A 14896-nucleotide genomic window follows, 5' to 3' on the forward strand; every position below is an offset into this window, starting at 1 on the left:
CGACGATAAGTACTCTACTGCTACCGAGGCTCTGAAGTCGCATTTTAGCTCGGGAAGAAGCCGTCGGATGTACCGTTTTGAGTTCCGCCAGAGAGCACAGAGGTCTGGTGAGACTGTTTCGCAATATGTGTCTGCCTTGCGGGAGCTAGCCAAGCATTGTGATTTTAGGAACTTGGAGGATGGACTCATAGTCGACCAGCTGATTGAAAGAACATTGTGTGCTCAACTGAGGGAGAGACTGTTATTAGAGCCGGACGCCATGACACTAGCTGATGCAGTAGTGATTGGAAAACAGTTGGAGACAGCTATCTCTGAGGCGCGCAAGTTTTCCCGCGCGGTGCATGAGCCTGTGACGTCACCTCCACCCGGAGTTCAGAACGTGGCCCAGGAGGCAGCTGGCGCAGACGGTGACAGCTTCGATGTGCAGAGAGTGGCAGACAGGGCGCCAAGGGAGAGGGAGAATGGACAAAGGCGTTGTGGTAACTGTGGCTCCCCTAAGCATGCAACCAGGGACCTGTCCTGCCCTGCTCTAGGCAAGCGCTGCCGTAACTGCAACAGGGTTAACCATTTTGCGCGCTGGTGTCGCTCTCCTCCTGATCACGCACAGTCGGGGGCTGTTCCCATCAATACAGTACAAAGCCCACAGGCCTCATTCAGTCATTGCACATGTCGTGTGGGTGGGGCCTCCATACCACTCCTCGTGGACACAGGGGCTAAAGTGTCGCTCCTGAATAAGTCCACTTATGACCGGCTCTTCAGTCACGTGCCGTTGACTACAGCAGCAAACGCCCTGTCGGGGTATGGCCACGCCCCGATCACCACTTTAGGGGTAGCCTGCCTACCTGTGGAGTACAACAAGAGACGCATCCCTGACACCGAGTTCTACATCACACGGAGAGGGGCTAACATCATGGGGCTAGACCTGTTTCATGCTCTGGACTTCACATTGACCGACGCTGGGGGTCTACGCGTCCTGCAGGTCACCGCGTCCTGGCCTGACCATCACCCGACACTGTTCGAAGGCCTGGGCTGTATGACTGGATTTGTGCACCAGCCCTCGGTGGACACGTCTGTCCGACCCGTCATTCAGCCGCTGCGGCGCATTCCCTTGGCCCTCCGTGATGCGGTGGAGGAGGAGATTCATCATCTGGTGAAGGAGGACGTCATAGAACCGATCAACGCCTCTCCCTGGGTGTCCAACCTGGTGATAGCCAAGAAACGGGGGGGGCGCGGACTGCGTCTATGCGTCGATCTGACAGACGTAAACAAAGCCATCATCCCTGACAAGTATCCCCTCCCCACAGCGGAGGAGCTGACTAGCCATTTCCATGGCTCCACGATTTTCAGTAAAATGGATTTACGTCACGGCTACCTGCAGGTTCCCCTGGCACCGGACAGTATGGACCTCACAGCGTTTGTCACACATGTGGGGGTTTTCAGGTACAAGCGCATGGCTTTTGGCCTGTCATCAGCCCCAAGCTGTTTTCAGAAAATAATGTCGCTCATTTTGGCTGGCATCCAGGGGGTCAGCATCTACTTGGATGATGTGGTGGTGCATGCGCCCACCGCTGCACTCCACGACGCTCGCCTGGAGCAGGTCTTCCAGCGCTTCAAGCAACACGGGGTCACACTCAACGCGGAGAAGTGTACATTTGGAGCTACTGAGGTCGAGTTCCTGGGGTTCAGGCTCTCCAGGGAGGGTATCACCCCGATCATGTCCCACACCGAAGCAATCGCCGTCCAAGCTGTCTTCTTTTCTGGGCATGGCTGCCTACTACCTCCGGTTCATGCCACACTATTCTGACTCGACGGCCCCTCTGCGCCAGCTTTTACGCAAGGATGCGGTATGGGACTGGACCCCGGCCTGCCGGGAGGCTGTGCGCGTCATCAAACAGCAGCTCACGTCCCCGCCAACACTGGCGCATTTCAGCCTGACCGCGCCCACCTTGGTCACCTGTGACGCCTCTGGGGTGGCGCTCGGCGCCGTGCTATCCCAGGTTCATGGAGGGGTAGAGCGTCCAGTGGCTTTTGCCTCTCGGGCCCTCACACCAGCCGAGCAGAAATACTCGGTGGGGGAAAGGGAGGCCCTCGCCTGTCTGTGGGCCTGCGAACGCTGGCATGTCTACCTGTATGGCAGGGCGTTCACCATTCGCACAGATCATCAGTCTCTGACAGCGCTGCTGGCGACCCGAGGGGCGGGGCACAAGCCTATGAGGCTACTGAGGTGGGCTGATAGGCTGAATCAGTACAACTTCGGACTCGAGTTTATGCCGGGGCGCTCTAACACGGTAGCTGACCTTCTTTCGAGAGCCGTCTCTACGACAAAAGAGGCGGGTGAGGCGAGTCCTGAACAGGAGGATGACGTGGACTGGGTCCACATGCTGCATGGACCGCTCAGCGCAGTAGTCACGCTGGCTGAGCTGCAGCAGGCTGCGGCTGAAGATGAGACATTTGCAAATCTCCGTGCCTATATCCAGGACGGCTGGCCAGCCACGGTGGAGGACAGACTGCTCCCCTACCGCCGAGTCCGCGACGAGCTCTCCTGCTGGGGGGAGGTGTGCCTCGCCCGCGGTCACCGCGCTATTATACCAGAGGCGCTGAGGGCCAGGGTATTGCACATGGCGCAGGACGGCCACCTGGGGGTGGTTAAGTTGAAACAACGCTGCAGAGACACAGTGTGGTGGCCTCACATAGACGGCGACGTAGAGGAGCTGGTGCGCAACTGTACCTGCTGCCTGCTGATCGGGAAAACGGGCCAGCCGGCTACAGCACCCCTCACCCCGACCCTGTGGCCGTCCGCGCCGTGGGAGCACATTCAGGTTGACCTATGCGGAGAGCTTCATGGGGCCCCGGCACATGCCCGCTACCTGATGGTCGTGCACGACCTACACTCAAAGTGGCCAGAGGCCATCGAACTCAGCTCCATCACCACACAGAGCATCACCGACAACCTCGTTAAGCTGTTTGGGCGCTGGGGCCTGCCCAGTGTCGTTACCACAGACAATGGGCCTCAATTCATTTCGGCAGAGTTCTCGGAGTTCCTGTCACTGAGGTTCATCAGGCACATCAGGACGTCGGTCTACCATCCTGAAAGTAACGGCGGCGTTGAACACCTAAACAAATCTCTGAAGAATGGAATCCGAGCCTGCCTGGAGGAGGGGAAAACCTTCAGCGCTGCACTCACCCAAACTCTCCTGACCATCCGGGCATCTAAGCACTCCACCACAGGGGTCTCTCCGGCTCTGCTCATGATTGGGCGAGAAATGAAACAACCACTAGACTGCTTGAGAGCTGAACCGGCCCCTGCATGCGAGAGCCCTGGGCTCGAGAAGGCCAGATATCAGGTCCAAAGCTCACAGGCTCAGATGAAACGGAGGTATGATACCTCTCACAGAGTACAGACCCCCGCTATGTCAGCAGGGGATTGGGTCAGGATTAAACACGCCAACCGCAAGAACAAGCTGAGCTCATACTGGTCAGCACCCCTCCGAGTGACCCGTCAACTGGGTCCGGCCACCTACAGACTAGATGATGGTTCTCGCTGGCACTCAAACCGCCTGCATAAGGTGGGTGCCCCGACACTGCCCGCATCATCCCTGAGCCAAGCTGCAACCCGCAGTTGGCAGCCCCGCTTGGAAGCAACCAGGGTGGGAGCGGTAACCCACCACAACCACCAGACCCTGCTCCCCAGCCTGCTCGCCCTCAGAGGGTGAGGGCTCCACCCGCTTGGCATGGGGACTATGTTACTGGGTAAATGCCACGGGTTGGTGGACTGAAGTGTTCAGTTTCTGTTCATGGACTGGAATGTTCTATTGCTGTTGCAAAAGGGAAGGGGGGGGGGAAATGTTATGTCCTGTTATGCTACGTATAGGTTGTGACATACTAGCAGTTACACGGTTATCTACTGTGCCTTTAATAGACGGGCGTGGTTAGCGCTCGAGGTAGGGCTGGTGTTGTAACGTAAACAGTCAGTCGAATAAAGTTATGAAACCACACGGTTGTGTGTTCATTGTCTCAACATAATACACCCCCACAGCCGTATCTGCAATCACTTAATGTCAAGGCTCTCATCTACATTAATTAATTTGCCCCCCCCCCCCCGCAATCTCCTCCCCGATTTCAGATCCCGGAAGTGTTGCGGTGGTCTTCATAGATATATATAGAACACATATGGTGGTCTTAGCTGTACTGTATTGTACCCATTCTGCAATCTGTTAATAAAGTTTTCAATCAATCAATCAAGATGACGTCACCACACTGGGGGCGGAAGCAAAAAGCCGGTCTTGGTCTCAGTTTGTCGCTCTGCTATTGGCCAATGCGCAACACAGCTGTCTCACCCAGTCCAATGAGCGGAGTCGGCGTTAGCATCCTTGTTCGCGGGAAAAAGCTAGTGTGGGGCTACATTTACTGTCGTCGGACCTCACGTCATATAGCATCAATAATCATCTATATGTACTCCTAATTCATTAGTTTTTAATTCATTAATTAGTTAGACAGCGAACGTTGTCTTTTCAGGAGCTGCAGCACCCCTCAGTGCTATGCAGGAGTTAGCATCGAACCTACACTACTAACGTTACCCGCTGCTGCACACAGACACGACTGCAGCCAGACACTCAGACAGATCAACTGGGAAAGAAAAATGAGTCTGTTCAATTTAGATCGTTTTCGCTACGGGGACAAGAACAAAGACCAACAACAACAACAACACAACGGGTCCAGTCCAGAGTCTGAAAAGGAGAATAAGCCAGGTAACATTATTATTATTAGTCTGTAACGGTGAAATAATAACGTTAGCTAACATTAGCTTGTTGTTGTAACGGTGAAACAACGTTACAGTAGCTAACACTAGCTTGATACTAGCTCATGTTAGCTTGCTCAGTACTGGCCTTGATTTGATTGATTGATTGAAAAATTGTATTAACAGATTGCAGAATGGGTACAATACAGTACGGCTCAATACACACAATTGTTAAGGGGATGCAGACCAGAGAAAGATTTTAGTCTTGTTTACATCAGGGTCCCCCATTTTCAATTCATCATATTGCTACTGCTGCTACTAACCTCACGGCTACAGTGCTTTTGCTTGTTGCAATGACAACACAGGGGATGCAATGTATTGGCTAGCTTAACCACTAGGTTACGGTCATTGGCGTTTAAACAGCTGCTTACACTGCCTGACGTTATACATACGAGCATGCTTAGTACCCACGGTTAGCTACACCAGTATATGGGGGACCCTGATGTAAACAAGACAAACGTCTTTCTCTGGTCTGCATCACCTTAACAATTGTGTGTATTGAGCCGTACTGTATTGTACCCATTCTGCAATCTGTTAAATAAAGTTTTCATAGGCGGCTGGGTGGCGCAGCGGACTAAGCACTCGTCACCAACGCGAGAGACACCGGTATCGAATCCGGCTGTCAGCGTTGCCTCCGGCTTGGCCGGCCATCATACTGGCTCGATTGGCAGAGTCAGCGGGAGGGAAGCCGGCGTGGGTGGGTCTGGGTCGTTGTAAACAGCAGCGACTCCTACAGTTCGGTTGGGGCGCCTGCACAGCGAGGGAAGGATCTGGAGGGAGGTAGTGTGACCTTCCACACGTTACACTCTCCCAGTGAGAGTCCGCGCTGCCAGGTGAAAAGAAGTGGTGGGCTGGCAGTGGCTACACATGTGTCGGAGGAAGCATGTGATAGTCTCCGCCCTCCCAGACCGACGGTAGGGGGTAGAGTGTGCAGCAACCAGGAAGGGGATTGGGAATTGGCATAACGACTAACATTGGGATGGGAGAAAAATGGAAAAAGAAGGGGGGGGAAATATAATAATAAAATAAAAGTTTTCATTCATTCTACTATCATATTGCCTCAGTGACTTGAATGTTTTTCAAATTTCCAGTTGCAGCCCACGGATCTGCAGGGAAGAGCAGCTCAGTGAAGTCCCACACTCGAGGAGTTGTCTTTGAGGAAGTCATCAGCGACACAGATGAAGAGGAATTGGTCTCCAAGAAAAAGATTGTTCTAACCAGGAATGCCGGGTAATTTTTTTCAAGAATGATATAAATGAGGGCGGCCGATAGGCATGGGCGGTATGACGGTATTAAGGTATACCGGGGTATTTAGAGATACCGACGGTATTGAAAATCAATACCGTCAAAATCACAGATCCATTTCAGTTTATATTACAGTGAAACGTTGTTTTAACAGTGGTTGGTTGTAGTGCACTGCACACACGCGCCAGCAGAGGGCGAGACCAGTCCTCGAGTCACTAGTGGAGCGAGGCAGCTGGTTCTCTATACACAGGAGGAGTACACAGGAGGAGATGGGGAAACCCCGCTTCACTGGAAATTAAATGAGAGTCGAGACACGCTTACCGTTGCTGCCTGGTGCTGCGGGCTAACTGGCTGTTCTGAGAGCTAACTGTTGTGTATGTGTATCACAACGGTGGTCACGCTTTACGGTAATGTGCTGTGAAAATACCGTAAAACGTTGTGGTAACGAGTGTGTGTTGTTGTGGACTGGTGGAGCAAGCAAATAAACGGTAAAACGTTACGTCGCAGTCCGGTGTGTTTTTGAATACACAATACTAACATTACTAGTACTAGGGTGTTGCGGGGCTCCTGGCTACCATTCTGAGAGTTAACGTTAGTATTACTAGGATGCTGCGGGCTTCTGGCTAGTGGCTCCATTCTGAGAGCTAATGATAGTAGCACTCGGATGCTGCGGGCTAACTGGCCATCTCCGCGACTTGTTTACTTGGTAACACGGGTTGCCACGGGTTGCCCCCCCCCCCCCCCCCCCCCCGCGCTGATGAAAATGAAAGTCATACCGTTCAATACCGTACACCGCGGTATTATATAATCAAGGTATAACGGTATGAAAAAAGTGATACCGCCCAAGCCTAGCGGCCGGTTAGACCAGCAGACTAAGCGCCTGTCTACCACCGCAGAGAGACACTGGTATCGAATCCAGCTGTCAGCGGTGCCTCCGGCTTGGCCGGTCGTCATACTGACACAATTGGCAGTGTCAGCGGGAGGGAAGCCGGTGGGTGGTAATCTGGTCGTTGTAAACAGCGACTCCTACAGGTCGGTCACGGCGCCTGCACAGCGAGGAAGGGATCTGGGTGAGGTAGTGTGCCCTCCCATGCGTTACACTCACCCAATGAGAGTCCTCGCTGCCAGGTGAAAAGATGCTGCTGGCTGTCTCCTATGTATCGGAGGAAGCATGTGATAGACTTCAGGGCTCCCTAGACCGGCAAGTAGGGGGCAAATGCGCGCTACGACCAGGAAGGGGAGGGGGAATTGGCATAACGACTAAATTGGGATAAGAGGAAAATACAAGAAAAATAGGAGGAGAAAAGTGGATAAAAGTGATATAAATGTAACTGTAGTGTAGGTCATTGGTTCTCAACCCTTTTCACGTCAAAGACCAACACACTGATACACATCACGTCAAGAACCAGCACATTGATACTTGACCTTCGAATTTTTTTTAATATTGTTATATATTTTTATTTTTTATTTTTAATGTTGTGGGACTTGTACAGCACTTTGTTCAACTTTGTCAGTGCTGTAAAGTTTAAACCTTTTTAAATCTTAGACAAACAACACTTTGCTTTCATGAAATATTGTAAGCCGTCATTTGAGGCTTTATAAAAGCAGCACAATTTTCAAGTCAAGAGTTTTAATTGTCACGGCATACAAGTATACAATGAAATGCGGGTGGTCTTGCCCGCGACGATGTGCAATACAGTGGTACAACATATAATAGAATCCAATAAAAAAACAGTGGTACAACATATAATAGAATCCAATAAAAAAAAAACATTGTGCAATAAACGGGTAACGGGTAACATGGTGTGACATCTCGGTATCTGTACATGGTATTTACAGAGCATATAGGACATGCTAGGTAGCTTTAGTAGTGCAATACACTGTTCCTGTTGTTATACTAATTTAAAGTGGCCTTTCCTCTTGGCCATAAGTGTGCGTGTGTGCGGCGTGAGTGTGTGCCCGCTCGTGTTAAAGTGGCTGCTAGTGTGTGAGCGTGCACAGCGTGCGTGTCGTGTGTGTGCTCGTGTGTGCTTGTGTGTGGATAGTTCAGTGTTCTGTGGCACTCAATGTTCATTGTTCAAGGCTCTGATGGCCTGGGGGAAGAAGCTGAGCCAAAGCCTCTCTGTCCTAGTAGCTGGGGTTTGCAGGCGTCTGCCTGACCTCAGCAGCTGGAACGGGCTGTTATTGGGGTGGTGAGGGTCTTTCATTATTCTGCAGGCTCTGGATTTGCACCTCTTGTTGTATAGGACCTGCAGGGGTGGTAGTGCAATACCCGTGGTACGCTCGGCTGAGCGCACCACTCTCTGTAGGGCCAGGGCTGTACACTGCGATGATCTCGTCGCGAATTGCCCCTTTAATTGGCCGTTGCGATTGGTAAATATTATCTGGGGGCGGGCTTGCGAGTAGTGCTTTCAAGCCTTGCATTCGCATTTCACTCCTAAATTATCCAAGGCGTGTGATGATGACGCGATGCCGTCACTCACGCGAGCTGAGCAGTGAGCACTCAGCAGGTATGATCAGCGGGAACAATCGACTGAGCACTCACTCTGATAGACTGGCTGACTGTCTGATTTAGCTATGAAGAAAAGTAACGTTAGTATTGCTTCATATTTTCGACGCGTTCGACCTAGTGAGCCGAACTGAACTGAACTCAGACACACGGAGAGAGCTGCGGCGTCTGCTGCTCCTCCTCCCTCCCGCACCCGTGGCTGTTGTAAACACTAGTCTCTAGTGGGACACTGGGACCTCGGTGAGCCTGCCAGCCGGCTAGCTACTGATAGCTATCAACAAATGCTCCAGTAAGTCTAGTAGTGCATGATAGCTCGCGTTAGCTTACTGTTCAAAACGAAACGTCCCATTAAACTAAATAGTTCAGATAGCTCCTGATATCAATGTCTAGTTATAACACTGAGTCGATGCGTATTCGAGCTGAGGGCACGCTGAATATAGTCAATAGGGTCCAGCTGCAGCGCCGGAGAATCCTGGCCGTAGCTGGAGGCTACAGTATAGGGTCCAACTGCAGCTCCGGGGAATCCTGGCCGTAGCTGGAGGCTACTCGAGTACAAGTATACACACAGACAGTGGAGCTGGTTGCATATAGCGAGCATTTAGACTTGTTGCGTGGTGGCGATGTCTCGCAGATAATACAACTACAAGTATGATTATATAATATATATATTTTATTAAAAAAAATTATATAAAATAAATTTTTTTCTTTTTTTTTTTAAATAAAAAAACATTCGATATAAATAATGGTAAAATTGTTATTTAAAAATGTGCCCCTAAAAAATATTTTTTGCCCCTAAATTTCTCATTTAGGGGCAAGTGTGCCCCTAGTGAAAAAGCTTAGCGTACAGCCCTGAGGGCCTTCTTGTCCTGTGCCGTGCTGTTTCCATACCAGGCAGTGATGTTTCCGGTCAAGATGCTCTCTACAGCTCCTGAGTAGAAGGACTGGAGTATCTTCCCCGATACTCTGAACTTCCTTAACTGTCTCAGGTGGTAGAGGCGCTGCTTCGCTTTCTTTACTACTGTGTCTATGTGTCCATGTCACAATGAACACATCTGTCAGTGCCGAGTCCGACCTCATCTTAAATAACAAATGGCATTGCTTGTGGTGTTGTAGTTAACAAAGAGAGGCAGAGTTGATTTAGCAAAAAAAAAAATTATATATATATATACCGTATATATATTTTTTTATAATCGAATTTAATTTTCATATTCGAATCCCATGCCCATCGAACGAAGCTTCGAAGTATTTAAGACAGCCCTAATTGATACACATCACGTCAAGAACCAGCACATTGATACACATCACGTCAAGAACCAGCACATTGATACACATCATGTCAAAGACCAGCACATTGATACACATCATGTCAAAGACCAGCACATTGATACACATCACGTCAAGAACCAGCACATTGATACACATCATGTCAAAGACCAGCACATTGATACACATCATGTCAAAGACCAGCACATTGATACACATCATGTCAAAGACCAGCACATTGATACACATCATGTCAAAGACCAGCACATTGATACACATCATGTCAAAGACCAGCACATTGATACACATCATGTCAAAGACCAGCACATTGATACACATCATGTCAAAGACCAGCAAATTGATACTAGGGGTGCACCGATATATCGGTCGGGTATCGGTATCGGCCGATAAGTGCCTTGTTGACTGCAATCGGCCTATCTGCCGATAAGTTCAGATGTGCCGATAGCAGTCGCCGATAACTAACCATCCATTTGTGTAGCGTCAAAAGGCAAAAAAAAAAAAGTTCACTCGCGACCTACCTGCACAACGCCCGCCGTCCGCCCCACACACACACAAGCTACTGCATCAAAGTTACTATTTATGATTAACAAGGCATTCGTTTTGTGGCATTAACGTTATATAGTTAGTGTTACACGGACAATAACATCAGCATATTATTATTACCCATAGCAGCAACTGCAAGGCATTACTCCGAGTCCGTTCATAGCCGGGAGGCAGACGACTAACGTTACTGGTGAAAATGTGATTTACGTTGGAATACTCCTTTGCCAACTTGCTGTACTTTGCTTGCAGGTCTGCAGCCATTATTACTGGATTAAGAATAGCCCCAACTTTAGCCAACGTAACGTTATGGCTAAACCTTTAACATTAGTTAACCCTAGCTTTCGGTTAGCTGTTCAATGCTAATGTAATAACACAACCAAGCGAATCCATCAGAGCTCCCCATCAACACCGCTCTGTCGGGAGGATGGCATTTAAGAAAGTATCTGCTGTTAAAATGACACAAACATTCGTTTTGTGGCATTAACGTTATTATAGTTAGTTACACGTTCAATTACATCAGCATAGTATTTACCCGAAGATAGCAAGCAAGCCGTGCATAGCTCGGTTACATTCCGTTGCTCATTCCGTACCCAACTACACATTCTGCAATCTGTTAATAAAGTTTTCAACCAGACAAATGTATAGAAAGGCTTTGTTTTATTATAACATTTGTTGCAGTAAAATCATTGTGTCTCGTTTGGCCATCCTGTGGAGCGCGCTGGTCGGCGGGCACTGCCGGGCAGCTAACTTATTAGCTTGTTGTGGTTCTGAGTTTGACTCGCATTCTCACAAGCAGATCAATGGCGGCATGCCCCGAAGTAGAAAAATGAATAAACGCTTGGTGGTAAGCAGGAGGTGGGTGCTAGCGGTGTGGCGTAATTGGCCGAATCGACTGTCAATCAAAATGGTTCCATTGCATTGGTTGAAAGCTCTGGTTGAGAGAATAGTATCCCGCTGCAGGCCGCCAGAATGGTTCCATTGCATTGGTTGAAAGCTCTGGTTGAGAAAATAGTATCCCTCTGCAGGCCGCCAGACGATACTGGGAGAGGGATCAGTGATACCATAAACATATTTCTTGATGTTTCCTTTTTTAAGTAAGTAAAGAGGCCTACACATACAAATATACAGTAGTTTCATTAAAAAAATTAAAAAGAAATTTAAAAAAAAATTAAAAAAAAATTAAAAATACTTATTTTTTGCCACAATTATCGGTATCGGTATCGGCCGATTGTGTTAGTTGAACAATCGGTATCGGTGGCCAATTTTCATATCGGTGCACCCCTAATTGATACACATCATGTCAAAGACCAGCACATTGATACACATCATGTCAAAGACCAGCACATTGATACACATCATGTCAAAGACCAGCACATTGATACACATCCTGTCAAAGACCAGCACATTGATACACATCCTGTCAAAGACCAGCACATTGATACACATCATGTCAAAGACCAGCACATTGATACACATCATGTCAAAGACCAGCACATTGATACACATCATGTCAAAGACCAGCACATTGATACACATCATGTCAAAGACCAGCACATTGATACACATCATGTCAAAGACCAGCACATTGATACACATCCTGTCAAAGACCAGCACATTATACACATCCTGTCAAAGACCAGCACATTGATACACATCATGTCAAAGACCAGCAAATGGTCGCCGGGACTGGCAAACGAACCCGGGACGACCGCTTCGCGACTCAGCGCGCTATGTGGTGTGCTACTGGAGCGCCCAGCGAGTAATGGTTTTGCATGTTTGGCTGTCATTTTCATGCTGACAAGTTGACGTCACACAGCCAGGAATTATGGGATTTGGTGTTGGGTGTATGGACTCTACTAGGGGTGGGAATCACCAGTTTCATCACGATACGATATCGATTCTTTGGACAACAATACGATATTTGCCGATATCTGCCACGATACCATACAATGCAGGTGCCTGCAATCGATATGAGATGATATCATAAGCCCATTTAACACAATCAGTAACATTTAGATCAACTCAAAAAAGGAAACGAAAATATAATTTGAAAAAAAAAATTCTTTTAGCTCTTCCAGACATTTAAATAAAAAACGATTTATTGTTTTTAATACAAATATACCTCCTGTTCACTATAAAGTGACACATTTTGATATATTGCGCTTTAAACTTTAAGTAATTTTTTTTTGGAACACGCAACCTAAAACCCCTTCCTCTCCCAAACCGTTCCTGCAATTGTTTTATGTTGCATGATGATCATGCATACATTTATTATGTATGTATTATGTATTTTTTATGTTTAAATATCAACATTATCTGTCCACCCTCAGTACATTTACTATCAATATAATATACCGGTACTCGTCTGACTTCATCATATCTTTTCAAACGCACACACACAGAAGGGAGAATGCCCCCCCCCTCCTTCCCAGTCTCCACTCTGCTGTTCTCTGTATCGCTCTGAACAGGGTTTTAGCTTGTTGTTAGCTTACGCTAACGTAACGTTAATTCCGGTCTTAAACACGATGTGGTCATAAAGGAATGGCGAGGATTGCAAAGCATGTTATATGCATTTGACCCGTTGCGGAATAAAACAGCAGGGATTTGTTTTGGGTGGCGAAATAGACATATATCTCGCACTGTTCAGCCCTGAGTAGGCATGGGCCAATGTGTGATTTTGGTGGTATGTGCTATTGCACAGAATTTTGTCCCTTAGTATGCGCACGCACACACACACGCACAGTATAATATGCATGTAAAAATAGTTTGTTAATAAACTGTGTTACTTGAAAACTTTTCACTGCGCTCCTAAATTTCTTTGTGTGCTCCAGTACATTTTTTTCCATTTAGGAGCACATGTGCTTCTTGGGAAAAAAGGTTAGCGTAGAGCCCTGGAATATCTTTAGCTAGGTGTGCCAGAGGCCTGGTGTCGCCGAGAAGGAGCACGTTTGCTCAGACCGCTGTCCCAGCCGTGGTTGTTTCTACTTGATCGTCTCATTCCCCGTCTCCCGCAGGGAGCCTGCGAGGACGTCACCGAAGAGGGAGGAGGAGGAGTTGGACGGAGAAGACGAGGATCTGGAGGAGAGAGTTACTAAACTGCTGGAGGTTTTCCCACAGAGAACCAGGGACGAAGCACGTGAGGTCAGTAGGACGAGAACATTTAGATTGGGATGCACCCACGCTGCTTTGTAACTGCAGACGGTGACGGCTAAGCACATTTAGATTGGGATGCACCCACGCTACTTTGTAACTGCAGATAGTGATGGCTAAGCTTTGAGTAGTGGCCAATTCATAGTGTTTTATACAACAATTAGGGATGCCCCGATCACGTTTTTTTGCCACCGATACCGATCACCGATCGTCGTGAGCCATATCGGCCGATACCGATCCGATACCGATCGATTTTGATTAAAAAAAAAATTCTAAATTATTTTATATAATTTTTTTTAATTTTTTTTATAAAATATATATATATTATATAATTAGACTTGTACTTGTATTATCTGCGAGACATCACCACCACGCAACAAGCTCCACTGTCTGTGTGTACTCGAGTAGCCTCCAGCTACTCCCAGGATTCTCCGGAGCTGCACCTGGACCCTATACTCGAGTAGCCTCGAGCTACAGCAAGGATTCTCCTGCGCTGCAGATGGACCCTATTGATAACGTTACTGTGCTTTGGTCATATCACATTCAACATGCCCTCAGCTCGAATACGCGTCGAATCAGTGTTATAAGACATTGATATCAGGAGCTATCTGTAGCTACTGCTAGCCGGATATATAACGTTAATATTTAGTATATTTTAGTTCAATGGGACATTTCGTTTTGAACAGTGAACTAACTTGCGCTAACGAGAGCTAACAGGTATCATACACGTACCAGACTATTGCTGGAGCATTTGTTGATATCAGGAGCTATCGGTAGCTAGCCGGCTAGATACCGTTCGGTTAGACAATGCCTCATCATGTATTAAACTAAAAGTGAATAGTTGACTGGGTCATTTTGTAACGTTAGCTCAGGGAGACGCCGTCCTCCTGTCCCACTAGACTAGACTAGACCCGTGTTTACATGCGTGCAGGAGGGGCTGGAGGGATGAGCAGACGCCGCACCACCCGGTGTCTGAGACAGAACTGAGACAGCGAGTGAGATCGGTTTTGACGATCGGCGAAAATAAAGCATTATCACCGATCGCATATTTATACTGATTATCGGCCGATAACGATCGGTGATCGATCGGGGCATCCCTAACAACAATGTAGACTTGGACCATTTGTGGTTATGGTCAATATCCACCATAAGATATATTGGATATCTTTCTGTTAGAAAATAAGTTGCTTTGTTTTTTGTATTTTATTGACGACATAATTGTCCTGTCCTGTTTTCAGGTGGTTGAGAGCACAAGCACGTTGGACGGGGCTGTGGCTCTGTGCCTCACCAGCTTTAGTGACAAAGAAGGTAACCACAGGCCATCTTTTTGCTTTATTTCATCCATCCTCATGTAGGGGAGAACGGGG

General features: G+C 48.1%; 1 protein-coding gene across 1 annotated transcript in view; it reads left to right on the forward strand.

Annotated features, from left to right (window-relative positions):
- The first annotated feature begins 4408 nt into the window (after window positions 1-4408).
- The window catches only part of smarcad1a (SNF2 related chromatin remodeling ATPase with DExD box 1a), a 125769-nt gene continuing 115281 nt past the window's right edge, over window positions 4409-14896 (forward strand). Inside the window, exons 1-4 of the mRNA XM_084323890.1 lie at window positions 4409-4748; window positions 5890-6028; window positions 13394-13520; window positions 14768-14837. Coding sequence (XP_084180016.1) covers window positions 4640-4748; window positions 5890-6028; window positions 13394-13520; window positions 14768-14837 — 445 coding nt within the window. The 5' untranslated portion in view covers window positions 4409-4639. The remainder of the gene's footprint in view (window positions 4749-5889; window positions 6029-13393; window positions 13521-14767; window positions 14838-14896) is intronic.

Source organism: Notolepis coatsorum (genome assembly GCF_963971535.1).
Source record: "Notolepis coatsorum genome assembly, chromosome: 10".
Classification (NCBI taxonomy): domain Eukaryota; kingdom Metazoa; phylum Chordata; class Actinopteri; order Aulopiformes; family Paralepididae; genus Notolepis; species Notolepis coatsorum.